General features: G+C 41.7%; 1 protein-coding gene across 11 annotated transcripts in view; it reads left to right on the top strand.

The window, feature by feature from the left end:
- arvcfb (ARVCF delta catenin family member b) overlaps nucleotides 1-19,453 on the top strand; it is a 156,926-nt gene that overhangs the window by 30,331 nt on the left and 107,142 nt on the right. For 10 of the 11 annotated variants that reach the window (XM_028996635.1, XM_028996633.1, XM_028996632.1 and 7 more), the window contains exon 2: nucleotides 7,670-7,746. Coding sequence is in view for 1 of the 11 variants with exons in the window: in XM_028996627.1 (XP_028852460.1) it covers nucleotides 11,488-11,492 (5 nt within the window). In the remaining 10 variants the exon portion in view is untranslated. Of the gene's footprint in view, nucleotides 1-7,669; nucleotides 7,747-11,408; nucleotides 11,493-19,453 lie in introns of those variants that run through there. The other variant, XM_028996627.1, reaches the window with a different exon arrangement.

Here is a 19,453-nt window from a genome sequence, read left to right as displayed (position 1 = left end):
TAAAAGAGAAAAAGATGATGAAACAGACAATGTACTGTGTTAAGAGTGTGTTTGTACTGTGATAAGAGCGCGGAAGTAATCAGTGCTTTGCAATTAATTAATGTCATTCATGCATCCATGCAAAGTTTGTGCAATCTGATATTAAAACAGTCAATTTCGACTGCCCTGCTTTGCCTGCCATGTAACCCATGCTACTGATGCATCGTGCATTTGTTTTTGTTTTTTTGGTAATATGTGTTTTTTCTATAAGTTTATTATAATGGAAGAAGCATCCTAACTGCTATAAACTTAATAATATTTACAAAAAAAAAAACGTCTTGAGCGTAGAATACTTTAACACACATCAACTTGTACACAGCGTATGCTCATTCAGGTTTTATATGCATATATTTAATTAGTATATTTATACACTTAATTTAATGTTAATGCATTAACAATGATAACAGTTCAATATTCTGAACTGAACGATGCATCCAATGCTGGAATAGGAGCAAAGATAGAAATGACAGAAACCATTTCCATTTGAATCCCACTTTTCTACCTAATATCCAGAAAAGTTCACTTCACTTTCAAATGGGCGATAGCAAATTGCATCAGGCGCTCAGAGTTGTGTTTTAGTGTTCATTAGGCTGCTGTGGACCTTGATGGCCTTCGTTTTGGACAGACGGCACTAATTAGGCTACAGCCCCTGCAGTACAACAACACGCTCCTCCGCAATTAAAGAAGTTCCCTCTTCCCTCTGATAACGAGAGGGCCTCTTAACTGCACCGGAGTGGAGCTCGTAAATCAGCAGACCCAAGGAGTTTGATGCAAAGAACTAGAGCAAGTGAAATCGGGTTAATAAGACTGTTAGTCTGACAGCCGCCGACCCTCCACGGTCCCCAGTGACAGGTGGAGATCGGTCGGTCAAGTAGCACGCAGGCTACCCATCCTGGAAGAGCAGTCTCTTCAGCCTGAGTGGCCTGGCCCAGCAACAGCTAGAGTTTGGATAGATGGCAACAGGCCTGCATTTCATTCTGTTTGTACTCATGTCTTGTACTCATGTCTTTGGCTTTTGCCAAATGTTGTGTTTTCTTAACCGTGTTTTTCTTAACCGTCCAGAATTTAGTAGAATTTTGTGGGTTGTGTGATGTTTCAAAAGACTGTACTGCATGTGATTTCTAGATTGGCATGATGATCAAATTAGTAGAAAGTTCTGTTTGGGAAACAGAAGCTGGACAAATGCGGTCACACAAACAACCCATCATGTTTCTAGAGACTGCTTAGAATGGTAAAGACTGGCTTCACCCAAACTGCAAGTTTTGAACTAGAGTTGTGTTCTGTCTTTCTTCATGTCTGCTTTGGTGTTCTTGGTATGTTCTTACTTCTCCCACTGAATATGATGTGTAGAGATGAACCACTATGCATTGACTGCGTTCATGCAGCACTCTCCCAGAAATGCATTCCTTCAGTGTGGGTGCCTAAATGAAGCAGTTGGAAGGCTGGATCCCATATGTCAGCACAACACTTCTGGTTTATGTGGAGATTTGCCTGCTGGATACAGGCCAGTGGCACCTGCAGCCTGTGGATTAGGTTTTAAATTGAGCCCCCGAGGGCTGTTGGTTCTAAAGCCCTGGCCGAAGGCAGGGGGTGTTGGGGCTTTGGACTGGTAGGGGGTCAATTCCATTGCTTATTGGTTGTGACCCACTGGTTTGTAATGATAAAATTGCATACAATGTTGTAGTCATCATAGATAAGATGCATTTATTGTCACTATACAAGTACAAATAACGTAAAAGCTTTTTGGACACCGTATCAACCATAAAGTCGATACAGTGGAACCCTCAATCTTCTGATACAAAGTCAGATGGTTTATTTATTTATTAGGCCACTTGGTCCAGACCACTCCCTGTCATATGACCTGCGGTATTGATAGGGCTGAATGAATGGTGAGGAACAGAGAAGCTGGCTGTCTGGCAGACATGACGAGCCAATCTATAACTGTGTTGTATTGAGCATTTTTTGTCTCTCTGCATGTTTCTTACTAGCAGCATCCATTTCACACTAATTGCAGGAGTGAGTTATTGAAGCAAAATGTTTTGGAATCCCACAGGCACAGAGGAGGCCTGTTCATGTAGCTTGTTTTCATGGCTAGAACTTTATGTGTTGTATGAGCATGTTGAGGAAATATAGTAATGGTTTTGCAGTAGTTTACAGTTAAATGAATGCGTAAAGAAATAAACTGCAGAGCACTGTATTAAAACACTCATCCTGATGTTACCTGACATGAAAGAGGCGTGGCACAATAGAGGTTACAAGAAATGAACAGTTTCTAATTTATTACACCAGTAAATTACTATTGCAGTTACATATGAATAATGTATGTAAAAAAGTACCAAAGTTACAGAAAGAAAAGAAAAGAAAGGAGAAAGGGATAGACAAGGAGAGAGGAAAGCCAGGAGCCAAGCTGCAAAGCGGAAAACCCCCTAGTTCTCGACGGAAGAGGAAAAGTGAAACCAAAAGCCCACAAGAGAACATTATTTTATACATTTACTCCCATCTTTCCTTTGATGTCTCTGTCTTGTTTCCTTCTCTTCGTGGGACCTCAAGCAAATGGCTGGCATTTCACGCCTCTTGCGTGGGGGAGGCCGCTTGACAGGGACACGGGTGGGGGGACCTCTACGCAAGACAAAAGCACAGAATACCATGGAACTGGGACCTCCATCTTACAAAAGGGTACAAGGTCTTACGAAATTTCAGGACAGTCTGGTAGCAGCTCTGTCCCTCACATTTTAATAAATCTTAATGAACAAAACATTGTCACCATGAACACATCGTCAGCATGCTTACATTTGGGGCAGTGGCGGCCTTAAGGAAGTGGACCCGTAATCGGAAGGTTGCCTGTTCAAATCCTGAACCGCTGAGGTGCCATTGAGCAAAGTACACTTCTTCCCGGACTTCCCGCCTGTCATGGCTTCTCTCTGCTCACCAAGGGTGATGGTTAAAAGCAGAGGACACATTTCATTGGGTCACTGTTTGCTGTACTGCAGTGTTTCACAATGACAATCACTTTCATTTTACTTTTTATCCTTTATTTCTTTTTCACTCAAATTGAAAATACGTTTAATATTAATAAGATGTTCCAAAACCCTGGTCTTGTGCCCTTTCCTTTTGCATCAGCCTGATTTTCACACCTTTAGTGATGTGGACCCTTGTTTCTCTCTCTCTTTCCTCCTACCAGCACTATCCTGCCATAGCTCTAGATGTCACTTTTAAAGAGTTGGTCACAGGCAGCGGCCACACACTTTCACTCCAGATTACCACACCCGTCATTCTCAGTTGACCTTTTGCATCGACTGCCTCCGTCCAAAGCCACAAGCCCTTAGAGTAGTCTCTGAAATGCTGTGATGTCCAAAAACCTCAGCAAGTTTTGGAAGTAAGGGTGAGTTGGCAGTGTTGAGTTTTTTGTTCTTAAATTAAAAAAAAGTGCTGTGCAGCATCTGGGCAGTATTCTTTAGTTTGGCTGAGAACCTCACCCATTATCCAGGGGTGAGCAATATGGCAAAAAGTTGGTATAATTTCCCATGTCAAACTGTCAGTTTTTTCCATAAGTTTTTATCACAATTTCACGTATTGGCGGAATGACAAGACGCCAGAGATAAACAGTTTATTAACACATAAAACCATGACTTTTGCCTCCCTCCCCATTTCTGTATCCAGACACTTTTCTAGCTTTTACTTCCATGTTCTGCTTCTCAGCAGTCATGTGTCGCCATCTAAAAATATTGTAAATACACACACTCTCAAAAGTTGCAAATTTCTGTCATTTTCATCATGTTTGAATCATAATCATCAATTTTGTAATAAGCTCCTGCTTCTCTGTAGTCTTATATCATTTACATTTACAGCATTTATCAGACGCCCTAATCCAGAGCGACTTACAGTCAGTAGTTACAGGGACAGTCCCCCCCTGGAGCAACTCCGGGTTAAGTGTCTTGCTCAGGGACACAATGGTAGTAAGTGGGATTCGAACCCAGGTCTTCTGGTTCATAGGCGAGTGTGTTACCCACTAGGCTACTACCACCCCTACTACTACCACAGCACACGGTGTATAGGGTACAGGGTGAAAACAAGAGGGAAACACCAGCATTATCCTGCTGGGAGGCATTGGTTCTCAGACTATTTTCACTAGGGGTACTTTTAAAGATTAAATAATAATTTAAAATATGAGCACTAACATGGTGTCAGTGTTAAGAAAAGTGGGGAGAAATTGATGCATTGATTGTGGTGGACTATGAAGCCATTAAACAGATTTGGACATTACTTTTGGTAATTACTTTTGGTGCCCTAGCGTTTAAGGACGCGGAAGGTTGCCGGTCCAAATACCATTCCGCCAAGGTGCCACTGAGCAAAGTACCGTCCCCACACACTGCTCCCCGGGCACCTGCCATGGCCACCCACTGCCCACCAATGGTGATGGTTAAAAGCAGAGGACACATTTCATTGTATCATCATGTGCTGTGTTGCAGTGTTTCACAATGACAATCACTTCATCTTGCATAAACTCCCTTTTAAAATTTTGAAAATGCGCAAATATGGACACGAGTATGTCCAGCTTTAATGTTGGAGATAAACAAACCTTTACAATCCTTAACACAAGATCACTGAATATGAAATTTAATGTGTTTTGTTTTAAATGTTATCGTATTCTCAGTGCTATAAAGTTATATGAGAATGAAGTGATTGTTATTGTGAAACACTGCAGCTCAGCACACGGTGACACAACGAAATGTGTCCTCTGCTTTTAACCATCACCCTTGGTGAGCAGTGGGCGGCCATGACAGGCACCCAGGAAGCAGTGTGTGGGGACGGTGCTTTGCTCAGTGGCACCTTGGCTCATCGGGATTCAAACCAGCAACCTATATGCATTTCAATTATGTATTTTTATTCTGGTACTTTGTGAAACATGTATTTTTAAAAGCAGTACTCATTTAAAGAAGTTTGAGAACCACCGCTTGAATGAAAAATACTTTTTTCTTTTTTTTACTTTCCGCAACCTTAGCCAGACTCTCATCTCAGTTTGCGCTGTCCTCATTCCTACTGCTTTGTCTCTGGGACTTGTTGAAAGTGGCTCTGGTGCTTCAGGGCCGCTGGGGCTCTCCACGTCGGCCGCTTTGCCCGGATGGTTCTCAGGTGGCCAGCAGACTGTGACAGTGGGGAGTAGCTGGCTTGCGCAACCCCCCCATATCTGCTGTCTTTATCCCAGTTCCGTTGCATAGGAACAGTGGGATGGAAACCCAGACAGCTGAATACGTTTTTAATCGATTCAAGCCAGACTATGGCACCCCTGTCTTCCCCTGCCCTGCCCTGTGCCCCTTTCTATTTAAATGAGAGCCCTTTGCGTATGTGTCTTATAGAAATAAAATAAATGTAACAAAAGTAGACTTTTACACAAAGACTGCATTGGTGAATTGGAAAAGGAAGCATGAGCCTTTTGTGCAAGTTTTTCTAAATAGAATACCTTTTTTTCTCTTTCCTTTACCCAAAAAAATATTTTTGCCTGCAGCTAGGAGGGAGTATTTTAAGAACATTTCTTTGTGTCTGGTGTGGCCAGTGTTTTTTTCAAGTGTAACTAAAGCCTCCTGTACTCCTTATGTAGCAACATACCGCTTTGCAGAAACTCCCAGTTCCTCCTATGAGGCAGCTGCATTGGAAACCCTGAAATGCCGGGCGCGCTGGCTGAAAGCTGCAATTATGGGACATTTTCTCTCCACCTCTGTGTTTTAAATAAAAAAAAAAGAAAATGATACGGAACATATGTCTGTGCAGACAGGCTCTGCATTGCAGCGGTGGCTTGAGGTCACTCTGTGATATTTCACCGGCCTCGGTTGCTTATGGGGGCACCGCTTGGTTGGTATTTAAAATATTAGACAGACAGCAGAGGAAGCCCTGCAGCCGGCGCAGCGGCGAATCAGGCCACCGGTAATGCTGGTTAGTCTTCAGAGGTCTCTCAGGAATTGTAAAATGTCGTCACATTTTAAACAAGGGAGGCTTTTTGGCTTTCAGTCTAAATTATACCCCCCCCCCCCCCCCCCCCTTCCCACTGCTTGGGATGTGTGGGGCACATTCTGTACCACTTCATTAGACTTCCTGAAAGCTGCTAAGCCTGAAAATAGACAAATCTATTTATTATCATAAAAAAAAATCATTCTAAATTAAAATTCGATTTTGCCTTAAATTTTAGTATGCCTATTTCTTTGTTGTGCTAATTTCCCTAAACACTTTGTGTGTGTGTGTGTGGCTTGGATGTTCTGTGATATCTTTTATGTGAATGTGCTTCATAAATTCATTTTTATTTGCTTAATATTAATTTGTTCATTTGCTGTGCATTCCATTACTATGTTTTTACATTTGGCAGAAGAGTTTGTTGAATGTGGGTACCCAGTTTGTCACAATATCAGTTCCTCTATTTGTTTCCATCTCTGTCTCTGTCTTTCTCTTCTTCTTAATGTGATTGAAACACATTCAAAACATGTTGTGGAGATGTGCAGATTTTGTCATTTTGTTAATTCATGTAATAAATCCCAGTCTCCATGTATGATTAGATTTGCCAGTTTCCTGATTTATGTGACTGGGGATCTGTGATTTTCAACATCTTAATGACAACGGACACTGATGATGCACCTTGAATGTCCGCAGGTGACGGAAAAGCGTGGTTTAGTCAGACACGTGTTGTAAATGGCAGGGCTGTCTGTCGGTAAGGCTGTACAGATGTTTGTTGCTCATCAGTTCTCCCTGCGCCCCGACGTGCTCCACAGGTCTGTGTTTGGAGCAGGTGTTCTGCTGGAGGCTTTATCAGCTCAAGGGCCAGTCACTGGTGCTCTTACGCTAATGAAGAAGTATGGAGGCGACTGTAGATCTTCCGTGTTCACTGCCTGACTGCACAATGAATACACCGCACACAGGAAACAGTCCATCTGCAGGTGCCCAGCTTGTGTCTTCAGGGTGTTTTTTTTTTTTTCTTCAATATGGGCCAGACTCTGTGTTGAGGAAGTATTAGTGCATATGTATGCAAGTATTACAGCTTGGTGACCTGATATTTTGCTTTATTAAACTTTTGCTGCATTAAAAAGGTCTGTGTGGCATTGTGGATCTTCAGCACAATGCTCTGTGTTATCGCAGCAGCATGTTGTGTGGCACCTTGTGGGAAGGTTTTCCACTATCTGTGTCGTTGACAAATGGACATATTGGTGACCAATGGTTACGGCAGTTAAGAAGGACTTCTCCCCCCAAAACAGTGGATGTGGATTTGGAGTGGATTTTCATAGCACTAACAACAATGTACCAGCTTTTATTATATTTTCAGTCATTGTAAAATGCAGAGAAATGCATGAAAATGTCTCTTGATTCAGATGTGCTCAGGGTTCTGTTGAAAGCTTTGCAGCAGTGTATCAGTAGATTTGGATCTAGAGACATTTCATAATCCCTGTTGACTAAAAATCATACACTGTGATCTTTTGAAAAGGGAATAGGGCCAAGGATTTCTGAGTACAGTGGTAGTATTTTAATTGTGACATTCGTCAACTGCTCTGATCCTGGAAAAGAGAAGTGTGTATAATGTGAAAAAGTGCAATTTCCTAAAGGTTTCAACAAAACAATGTAAATTCTCTGTCTTCTCTGTCTCCCTTAGGTGCATTTCCTTTATCATTTGTGAATGGAAATCGAGAGGAGCTGATACTTTTTATGGGCCTTTTCCTTCAGTTAAAGGTGAGTATGGCTTTGAAAGCATTTTACATTATTAAAATCTGAGCTGAGATGCATGATTTAATTCACAGAAACAATGACTTTACTTTGAGTCATGAACAATCTTTATTTAATGGAGCAGGGGTGAAGGTAAGCTGGTGTGGCACTATGTACCACTGAACAGTCTTTTTGAGCCATAGTTCAGACATTCCTGTGCTATTAGATGACATTTATCTGTGTCATTTATCATTCATTTTTTTGTTTCTATGCATTCGTGCAAACCAAGCTCAATCAAATGCAGGATCAACAACATCCGGCTCGATCAGGCACCTATAAATGCATTTACTTTTATGGCATTTATCCAGAGTGACTTTGAATCAGTAGTTACAGGGACAGTCCTCCAAATGTCTTGCTCAGGGACAAAATGGTAGGAAGTGGGGTTTTAACCTGTGACTTTCATATATACACACACACTATAGACTAGATCAAACAAGATTAGGTTGGTAGCAGACGCTGGACAGATGTTTTGTTTATTGATTAAATTAGAATAAATTACAGGAATTGCTTTTAAATTTAGTCAAAATGGAAATGCAAGGAACCACAACAGAAGGACTTCCTGTGATCCCAGGCAAGATGATGTTGTAATTCTGGGTGGTGTTTGCTTAAACTTCGTACTAAAGAGACCATACATAAGATTAAATACCACAATGCTAAACCAAATTCCCTGATATTATGCAGTTCCTTTCTCTGGCTCTATTTTCCCCTTCTGATGGGATGTCAAGGAAGAAATGAATAAGGCGATATGACCTCGCTGGGCACTTCTTCCCCAATATTTATCTGGGAAGAGAAACCCAAGGTCACAGTTTTCAGATGAAGCGTGCTCTAATTACCTCTCTGAAGTTGGAATATGAAAGGCCATTTTAATAGTCAGTTTGGAAGTGCATATTAATCTTTCAGCTAGAGGCCAGACATAGCAGCCAGCCATTTACGTTTGCCAGGATTCTCAAAAAAATCATCTCAGCATAAGTCATTACCTTGATTTTGTGTGTGTGTGTGTGTGTGTGTGTGTGTGTGTGTGTGTGTGTGTGTGTGTGTGTGTGTGACCTTGATTTAGACTTAATAAGCAGCTTACACCACTGCAGTGGGACCACGTCCGGTTTTACATCCCATGAACGTTAAGATTTTACTGTTGCTGGTCAATTTTGAGAAAGCGTGATTGATTTTTTAATAACTGCCTGTCCCCGCTGTGGGACCACGCCCTTCATCACCCCCTGTCGGCTCTCAGTGACTCAATTATTTTCTTATAAAAAAAAAAAAAAGAAAACGAAATGAAAGAACACCACTGCCGCCCAGTAGAATTTAGAGAATATTGAATGATTGTGTGTCTAAAACTGTACTTTTAAACTACATTTAGATATTCTAGTCTGACTGAAAGCAAATTGACGCCTACATTAGTATGTTCAGCATTTATCAGACGCCCTTATCAAGTGCGACTTACAATCAGTAGTAACAGGGACAGTCCCCATCTTGTTCAGGGACTCAATAGTAGTAAGTGGGGTTTGAACCTGTGACTTCTGGTTCATGGGCGAGTGTCTCGTGTTCTTCACCTGTCATGCCACCAGACCACCAGGTGGCAGTAGTCCATGTTATCTGTTCCATTGAAAAAAGTTAAATGAAAGTGTGAAACAGCACACGGTGACACAAACAAAATGTTTAACCATCACCCTTGGTGAGAAGAGGGCAGCCGTGAAGGGCCCCCAGGGAGCAGCGTGTGGGGACGGTACCTTGCTCAACAAGACCTACACCGTTCAGGATTTGAAGGTCCAACCCTTTGATTATGAGTGCATTTCCTTACCAACCACCATGGCCCTCAACATTGTTGTTCATTTAGGGAATTTGACATTTGAAACACCTCCATTTATAAAAATGATTAAAGCAAAAAAACGTTATTGGTAGTAGCCTAGTGGGTAACACACTCGCCTATGAACCAGAAGACCCGGGTTCAAATCCCACTTACTACCATTGTGTCCCTGAGCAAGACACTTAACCCTAAGTTGCTCCAGGGGGGACTGTCCCTGTAACTACTGACTGTAAGTCGCTCTGGATAAGGGCGTCTGATAAATGCTGTAAATGTAAATGTAAATGTTTTTATATTGAGGTAACGAGGAACAGTTGAGAATGTTTTAAACCACGAGTCTGGTGCTCTGCATGTTTCGCCAGTCACTGGTGATGGCTTCTTTTGTACCTAAAGTAGGATGAATGGCTGACAACTTTACCAGTGAGTCGTTAAGCATTCGTTAAGCATACTTGCAGGCAGATTAAGGAATTCATGGTGAGCATCTGTTCCTTTATGGTAAAAGTAAGTCATTGTTTCATCTGCCGTGCTGCACTGTGGGATTTGTATAAAGTATAAGTGAACAGAAAAGTGTGTGTGTGTGTGTGTGTGTGTGTTCACTCTTGTTTGTTTGTATGCAAAGCAGATGGTTTAATGTAGTGTGTAGTATTTTTTTTTTACTTTGTACTAGTTTGTAAGGTTTTGATATCTTCAGACCAGATATTTTATTAGTGTTTTCTCTGCTTCTCTGGGAACCAGACTCAACATTTTTTTTTTTTTTTTATACGCACACGCATACACACGCACATGCATATACACTGCACAAAATAAATAAATAAAAATTCACTTAACAATTTCCGAGCAAGTTAGGCCTTATCAGGGCTTAGTTTTGTTAACTCAAAATCTACAGAAATCGAACGAGAATTGCTGGTGTCTTCCTCCTATAAGTCGCTTTGGATAAAAGCGTCTGCAAAATAAAGTAAAGTAAAAGTGAAGTAAATATATCTGCGTTCAGAATATTGCTTTATATTTCATTAGTGCACAAATGAAATAATGATCATTTTTTTCAGTCGGTCAGGTTCATCATGTCAGTTTGTTTATGTAGGTCTGCTGTATAGTTCTGTGCATTGTATGAAGCTATATGCAGTCATTTAATTCACATCCAAATGTGCGTGTTTTCATATTCTATGCTGTCATGTTGTGTTTTGTATTTTATAGACTCTTGTGTGCATGGGTGTGTGAACACATCCAGAAAGCAATGGCATTTCCATGCACACGTGCAAAAACATGCAGTATGAGCAACGCTGTCACTTCAGTGTGTTTGTGTGTAAATTTCTGTGTGCACGGGGGTTATGAGGAGTGAGGGAGCTGTCTAGTGCTGGCGAGCGTGACTAATCCAGGGATCTCCTGTGCAGTCGGTGTAGGCGGCTGCCCTTCACGCCTGGCTGATGAAGCTATACACCTCACAGTCGGCGCCGGCTCTGTCGCACCCTGCTCTCGGGCTCCCAACACCACCGCTGTCCTGCTGTAATACCCAAGATGCAAGATAATCATCCACGGTTTGACCTGATGTCCCCCTGCCCGCTGTATTTCTTTTCGACCCGTGTTTCTTCCTGCAGCCTTCTGATGGTGTTTGGAGCATCGGGTGTTTGAGGCTCAAAATGCTTCTGTCATCATCAGAGGAGGAGCACAAGCCTACATGTCATTATTTCTAGAGTGTGGAGCGCCAACTTTAGAGTAAACATTGAATGAAAAAGAAAGGGTTTTCTTCCAAAAACTGCAATCAGTTGTTCTGTTACCTTCATTTCATCATTCTTACAGCCGGTTCTCCATGTTCCTGCCACAGACTGCTGTCCACTCGGCTTCCATGGTGCAGCCTGACTGGCTGTCAGCGGTGTTCTTGCTAAACATAATGTTACTGGTGGTGATGTATGAAGTAAGGGTTCTTTATACTACATTTAAAAGTCGTCCTTAGATGCCCCTTCATTTGTGTTATGAGCCCTGCGGCTGTTACATAGACTGTGTCATTAATGTTTAATAAAGCATGCATTTTTGAAAGGCCAAAAGGCATTATTACAATTTTTTCACACCTCCGTCTCCAAGACCCACAGTCTTCGGTTGAAATAGGTTGTTAGTTTTGACACAATCACCAATTATCACAGTCAGGCTCCACTTCCAATCAGCATTATGCTGGTGCAAAGTTACATAAAAGAGGTCTTTAATCTGACTGTATTACTGCAACATAAATGGTTTTATTCCCCTGCTCTCCTGCAAGCAAAATGCTTTGATGTATCTTTCCATGAATAAATTGACTGTAAACGGTCAGGTTTACATGTTTCTCTCTTGTTAGCACCTCCATAGGCAGCTTGTGTGTGTGTGTGTGTGTGTGTGTGTGTGTGTGTGTGTGTGTGTGTGTATACAGTACAGGCGTGTTTGGACACACCTTCTCTTCAATGTGTTTTCTTTATTTTCATGACCATTTACATTGGTAGATTCTCACTGAAGGCATCAAAACTATGAATGAACACATGTGGAGTTATGTACTTAACAAAAAGTGGAGACCTGACCTCCACAGTCACCGGACCTGAACCCAATTGAGATGGTTTGGAGTGACCTGGACCGCAAAGGGGCCAACAAGTGCTAAACACCTCTGGGAACTCCTTCAAGACTGTTGGAAAACCATTTCAGGTGATGACCTCTTGAAGCTCTTCGAGAGAATGCCAAGAGTGTGCAAAGCAGTAATCAGAGCAAAGGGCGGCTATTTTGAAGAAACTAGAATATAAAACATGTTTTCAGTTATTTCACCTTTTTTTGTTAAGTACATAACTCTACATTCATAGTTTTGATGCCTTCAATGAGAATCTACCAATGTAAATGGTCATGAAAATAAAGAAAACACATTGAATGAGAAGATATGTCCAAACTTTTGGCCTGTACTGTACACACACACACACACACACATATGTGTGTGTGTAAAACCAATAAAGCCAAGTAATGCACATCTGGGAAGTTCAGAGCAAGCTTTCTGATTCATGACTCAAGAAAGAGGCTGTTTAATTTATTAGCATAGTTGCATTAAGCAGTGTCCTTTTTTTTTCTCAATTTGGAAGACTCTGAATGCCTACCAGTTGGATTCAGAAGGGAAATGTTTCATTGGCACTGGTATGTTAATGTTTTGTTGGCAGAGGGTGAAGGAAAATGGGATCGGGAGTACAATGAGGCTGATTAAAATATAAGCAGATTTCAATTACTACTAATTATGTTTTTCAAGATCCGGTACTGGCAGCAGGTATGATTTAGATTCTTGATTATTTCATAGTTTAGCTTAATGATGCACTTAAAGCATTGAATCCATTGCCCTTTTTAAAGATTACCGTCAAGGTACAGATTTTTGTCAAAATACAAATGCGGGTTCAATGGAGAGGTTGATTGTAGCTCGCAGATGGCTTTTGTCATTTTTTGCTTTACAGTCCTTCATGTCTATAGAGGGTCGTTGCTGCTGGACTCACCCAGGCTCACCCAATATCCCACCCTCTAGGCAATGGGAGGAAACCGGAGGCAATGGGAGGAACTTGGAGGTGTGGGGCCACGTTGCTAACCGCCACTGTGGGAAGGGAATTCCTTCAAATGGGACAGGAATTGTTCTGTTATTAGATGCTGTTATTCCATGTTTAGATCCATGGAAAAAAAACAGAAAGTGTGTTGCCGACATTTTTTTTTTTTTTTTTTTTTTTTTTAATACTGAAAATAGTATGTGTTTTGACATGAGTTTTTTTCTATTCTTATTCAAGCCAGCAGTTTTATTTAGAAAATCAGCGTCCAAATCCAATATCAAGTTAATATTTCTGCCATTGTGTTGCATTGTGTGATTTTGTAATTATTTTATATCCAGCTGAGTTACAAAATGTTCCAGAACAGCTACAGCAGTGATTGGCCGACATTTTTTTTGTCTTTTGAACAGTATGTTCCCCATAGACAGTGTTCTTTTTATCTCACTTGAGCATCCCCAAGACTAATTTTCATGTGTTCTGTTTTTGTGACACACACATGTGTGTGTGTGTGTGTGTGTGTGTGTGTTTTCTTTTTTCCCTTCCGATATCTGCTGCTCCTCTCTGTACCAGTATGTGTGTTAGACAAAGAACAGCACGCTACTATTCCAAGACTGGAGGGAAGTGTTTGGGAATGTTAATTGGTATGACTGGACTACTTTGTAGATAAGGCGAGACGGTGGGTTTGAAGTGTGCGTGGGGCTTCTTTTAATAGATGCCAGATCACGATGACCCACCACTTCCCTGTGGCCATGGAAGGGGAACTTCAAAAGTACTCTGACCAGCCGTGACCCTACATATGCACCAAGCTACGCTTCAGATATTTACTCAATGTCTCTAGTTATCGTGATCCTTGGAAATAGCATGAAACATTAGCAAATGTCTAAATAAAATGGCTAGCTACAATAAAAGTTCCCTTAATAGGTTGGTCAGGGGTAGGTATACCTGAACATGTTTTATATTAATGGAAATAAAATAATAATCACCAAAAAAAGAACACAATATTTGAAAAGATTAGTTGGGACTGCTTAATTAATTAATCGATCAATTCATTCACTCATTTATCACAGATTTTGCCTTATACAAACCTAAACATTTCTCATTACCATCAGCATGTGCCTCACTCCGTACATGCACCACGCATGTGCTGTGCGTTCTTTGCAGAGCCATGAAATGTGAATGTCCGTGTAAATTAGGAATAAGTTTGTCTGTGCTTTTGTGTGTTTCTCTCTTCTCACCAGCAGTGAAAGCCTCAAGGGCACCAGGGCTTTGAATGCAGGATGTGAGGCAGAGTGATTACATATTTACTGCAGCCAGCTCGTTGTCACATTTGGCTATAGCGCCATATGTGTCCTTTCACTCTCACTTTCTTTCTCCTTGTGTCACTCCACCTCATCCTCCACCCCTCTCACTGCACCCATCACCTTTTCATATTCCAGTGCCTTGGTCATATTGTACACCAAGGCAGGCAAGGTAGAAATGATTGTATAGGGAGAAATGATTCCTGGCTTCATTTATGTTGCCTGTCTCACCCTGAATTGGTTGTGCAGAGGCAGGCCGGGCATTGTAAACACTGTAGACACTCGTAAGGAGCCGGATCTCTCGGCCAAAAGCTGCATCAAATTGGCACCGTTGGTAATGAGCGGCACGAGTGCCGAGCCTTCCCTGGAGAACAGGGCTGTGTAAAGCCGTATCTCCATCCCTTTGTTCACGGCCACCTGTTACCTGGACTTTTCAAACTGTAATTGGTGATAAGGGCAAGGAAATTGGCTCTGAACAAGGTTCGGCCAAAAATAGACACGTTTGACAGCCTCAAGGGCAAAAAATATTTAATTAGAGGGGAGAAATAACATGATGCAGCAGGTTTTTAATTGTGTTTCTGCGTGGATGTAATATCCCCTGTTTTCAGGGATGACTCATAGGCCACAGATAAAACCGAAACAGATCACAGATGGGGCGTTTTCCCACCCCAGTCCCACATTCGGTGGGATATCATTTCTCTGTCCACTGAGTCGTCACGGTGGGCCCCAGTCAGCCATTCAGTGGACCACCCATTCAGGAGGAGGTATCTGGGACATTAAGGCACCCCTGTCCACTCAGGCTTATAGTTTTTTTTCCCCAAATACCCTGATTTCGTCTGGACCCTGGACTTGGGCGTGGCAGAGCTCATTGTTTTCCTGGTCCACTCTCTTCCAGTCTGGAAAACCTGCTTGTAATTGTCCTGCCACCTAGGGCAACTTTAGCCCTAAGCAACTAAGAATGATGAGAACGTGGCTGTCCAGACGATTGTGTGGCTCCTCGGTGTCAGAGGAAGCCGAAGGCCTCTGCTGTTCCCACTGCCTTTTCTTGTCCAGCTCTGTGCATCTCCCCTCTGCAAACCTTTTGTAATGAAAGCCACCTCGGAGAACCTAACTAAGAGTTGGGAAGTGTTGGTGTAACTTCCACTCGTCTCCCTGGACACTGCAGGGGAAATCAATTCTTTCTCATTAACCTGTCTCCTGCATGTGGAGTAATGCGAAGAGCCTGAGGTTTGAGGGAGCTGGCGGACAGCAGTGTGATGTTGAGCCCGAGCTCCCACCCCCCGAACCCTGTGATGTAGGTGGCAAATGCAGATGCTATCGCTGTGCACGCTGTTCCTCTCTGTACTTACAGCACTCAAATAAGGTCTGATATGTTGAAAAAGATAACGGGCTGTGGCATTCTGACACAATTGGTGCACATCCCAGGGTTTCAAGGTTCAGCTCAGACGGGACTTCCATCTTTCTCATGGCAGCAAGTGATCAGTGGTTAAAATAAACAGGATTTTATAGAAGCAGTTTGTTTGCATTGCATTGTGTGCTATGTAGTGGTTCATTTTCCGCTTAATTATCTAGAGTTTAAAAAAAAGGAATTTAAGCAGTGGTAACCAAACTTTTACATGCCATTTTATGTAATGGTGCCATTAGTGAACCATATCCAGGAGAAATAATTATGCCTGAAACCAAAGTTGAATTGCCAAAAAAGGAAGCTTAGTTGCAGCATAATTGTGCTTTGTTTACATGTTTTGTGACAAGAAATGCAAATACACATAACTGGAACACTCTGGTCGCATAATTAGCCCGGTTAATGTATTCTGATATAATGACCAACGCTCTCCAGGTGAGGACGACTTTTTCTTTCGCAGTTCACACAAGCTAACGAGCATCTAATTTCAGACAGTACAATTGCAGGAAGTCGAAGCGGCGCGTCCGCTGGCATTGAGGAGGGGGGGGCGCCCTGAGCGCGCGCCGAAATAAAAGTGGGATTTGCAGAGCAGGCGCATGTTAATGGGACTAATGTTGAGGCTCAAGTTGTTGCTGCTGCAGCTCGTGGTGGGTTGAGCGTAGACTCTGTGGTATGTGTGGTATTTTTGACCGCTGGGAGGCTCAACCTTTGGCAGTGTGACTAAGTGACCTTATATAGTAAACCATTTTTGCCAGTTTATGAGCAGACTCTGAACCCAAATTATGGCATTTTAACAACTGTTTTTGGCATAATAGAATCGTCTGTAGTTGCTGTTTTTTTTTTTTTCAACAAATTTCAATAATAAAACTGTACCAAAATTGACCCGCCACCCTGTCTTGTTTGAGGTGGAAGAAGAGAAGAAACAGACGCATGTTGAAAATATAAAATAAGAAGACTGGACCAACATGGAAGTGAAATTACGAGGCCACGCTTACAACCTGAATGAGGGGTAGGGATTGGACATTGGCCAGACGGGGACATGGCAGAGGTTGATTTCACCAGACTGAACCAAGGCAAGCTGTCAGAGTGATGCTTTGAGCAATGTTCTGCTGGGAAACCTTGGGTCCGGCATTCATGTGGATGTTACTTTAACATGTACTACATACCTAGACATTTATACTTATCAAGTTGGCGGAAACAGTGTTCCCTAATGCGCCCTTCCAAAAAATGGTTCAACAGTGTGTGTGAGGTGGTTGACTTTAAATTCTCCAGAACTCAATCCAAAAACACACCTGTTTTATCCAGGTTCTTGTGCTTTGTATAGCAAACAAATGGAATTTTTTCAAAAGTGGTGATGAATATGTAGCCACAAGCTGTTCTTGATGGGATTGTTCCATCTTGCACAAAATTCAATGCTTCATATTATAAAAAAAAAATACCAATAAAGTTTTGATTTTATTTTATTGGCCACAGCGGAACTGTTGAAGATGTTCTTAAATAAGAGAATATCTTGAGGAGCCCAGTTAGGAAAATTGAGGTAGAAATGTTCACAGATGCCCTTTGATATTATAAAAACCTTGGTGCAGGTGGATTTGGCTTTTCACGTTTGTGCTGAGGCACCGAAAGCAGTAATGATTGAATCGTTCTTCCGTGTTTGCTGCTGGCTGTTCAGTTGGCTGAGGAGCTGCATGGGTAAATCTGTGTGACTGATTTGCCCTGTTCCTCGGGATAATATGTAATGACCTGTCTCTAAATGTTTTACATTTTCATTACGACTTGAGTCTCGTTTCTGCTGCTGGCCGGTTGCCAGAGGTAATTTATCTTATTTACTTAACAGAAAGAGGCAGTTGAATATTTTGCAGCCCTTACCTCTTCTTTTTTTTAGTTTTTCCCATTGTAATTGCGTTGCTGTTCTGGTCTCCACTGCCAATTAATCATACGGGGTGAAGGGGGGTGAGAAAATGCAGAATAAATGTCACACTGTGACCTTTTCTCATGGAAAGTCAAGTGTATGTTGGGCAAAGCATATCTTTTATTGCTGATATCATACAATCCCTTCTCCCTTCGTGGGGAATATTAATGACTCCGGCTGCTGATTGAGACCACGTCTCTTGTCTCCATTTCGCAGACGGTGGCCAGCTGTCAAAAACACGCATGGCAGCACAGGCCCCTCCGCATAATCAATACAACTGGAGCTGCTTGGCTTTGCGGGCTCTTTTACACACTGTGCCTTTTTTATTTTGGCTGCATGTGCACTTTTTCATGTCTTTGCATTTAATAGATACAGATTGGAAAGGGGGATTAAAATGGACTGTTAGGTCACTGGGTGCCTTTGCATCCATATTAATGCTTCTTTGCCAGTGTGCTGTGATCCTTTTTTTGCATCTCTGAATATCGCTATGCTAATATGCCAGTGAACAGGTGAGACTGGGACACCGGAGGAAGGAGGTTTCCAGCAAAGTAATTACTGCAGTAACTTTGTGCCTATTAGCATTCCACTCCTGGCGTCCTGCCTCTGTACAGCTTCATTATTAGGAGGGTGCCTCCGGTGTAGGAAAGTGGTGGCCTACTTAGGGTTGACCTGGACTTGTATGAAGCATGATCGTCAGTTGTAAATTTACCTGTCAGGTCAAGTAAATAAATACGTAAAAGAAAGAAAGGACTGCTTGCTAGATATCTGTATCTTGAAGATATTCCCTTTTGTTGTTGTGTAAGTACATCGGTCACCCAAAAAATCACTACAATGATGATTTAATAACTGTGTTTAAGATCATGGAGGAACCCATGATGTGATGCCACACAAATGGTGGTAACCGTTATGCACCGGACACTATAGGTTTGGTTTATAGCTAATTTAAGTAAAGTTAACTAGGTCAACATTACATCCTCCTTTTAAAAAAAGTTCAGCTTAGTTTTAATCTCATTTATTGCTGTATGTTCAGCAGCAAATTGATTTAGTTTGTTTTGACAGTCATATTGGTTTAATTTGTGGATTAATTTGTTAATTTTGAGTTGTTTGGTGTTTGGGTGGTCATTTCTGGTTTTTGGGTGGACCTAGTCAAAAGAGGAGCCTATCAATACCTGATTTGGATGGTAACCCGATTTGGACTGTGTATTCCAAAAGCCACATGGTATGGCCTAAACCTAAAATTGTATTGCTTTAGCACAATTTGTTAATTTAATTACAACTAACTGATTGAGTACACTCAAAAATTCAATTTTGACACCTATTTGAAAGTGAATTGATTGTCATTGTAATACACAGCACAGCACAGCATTTGAATTATGCTATTTGAAACTGAGGCAGGCAAATAGAAAGGTCCTATTTGCCTGCATTAGTTTCAAATAGCATAATTCAAATGTGTGAAAATAGGTGTCATAATTGAATTAAGTTAACCCAACAAATAATTTTTTTGAGTGTTTTGCTGTCTGGGTCTGATCAGCACTTAATATATTTTCTCCTCTGTGTTCAGTTGTTGTTGTTGTTGTAAATGTTGCTTTATTAGGATTTGCGACTTTGTGAGCTGTTTTGTTATTTTTTGAGAGTAAATAAAAACCCCTTCTTTTTCTAAATCCACATGCATCCTCCTGCCTACCTGCTCGGTCCCTCACACATGGTAATGATTGACAGCTGTCACACATCCAA

This window comes from Denticeps clupeoides, chromosome 11 (assembly GCF_900700375.1).
Source record: "Denticeps clupeoides chromosome 11, fDenClu1.1, whole genome shotgun sequence".
Lineage (NCBI taxonomy): Eukaryota > Metazoa > Chordata > Actinopteri > Clupeiformes > Denticipitidae > Denticeps > Denticeps clupeoides.
The sequence above is the reverse complement of the archived record's forward strand: the minus strand, read 5'-3'. Positions and strand labels throughout refer to the sequence as shown.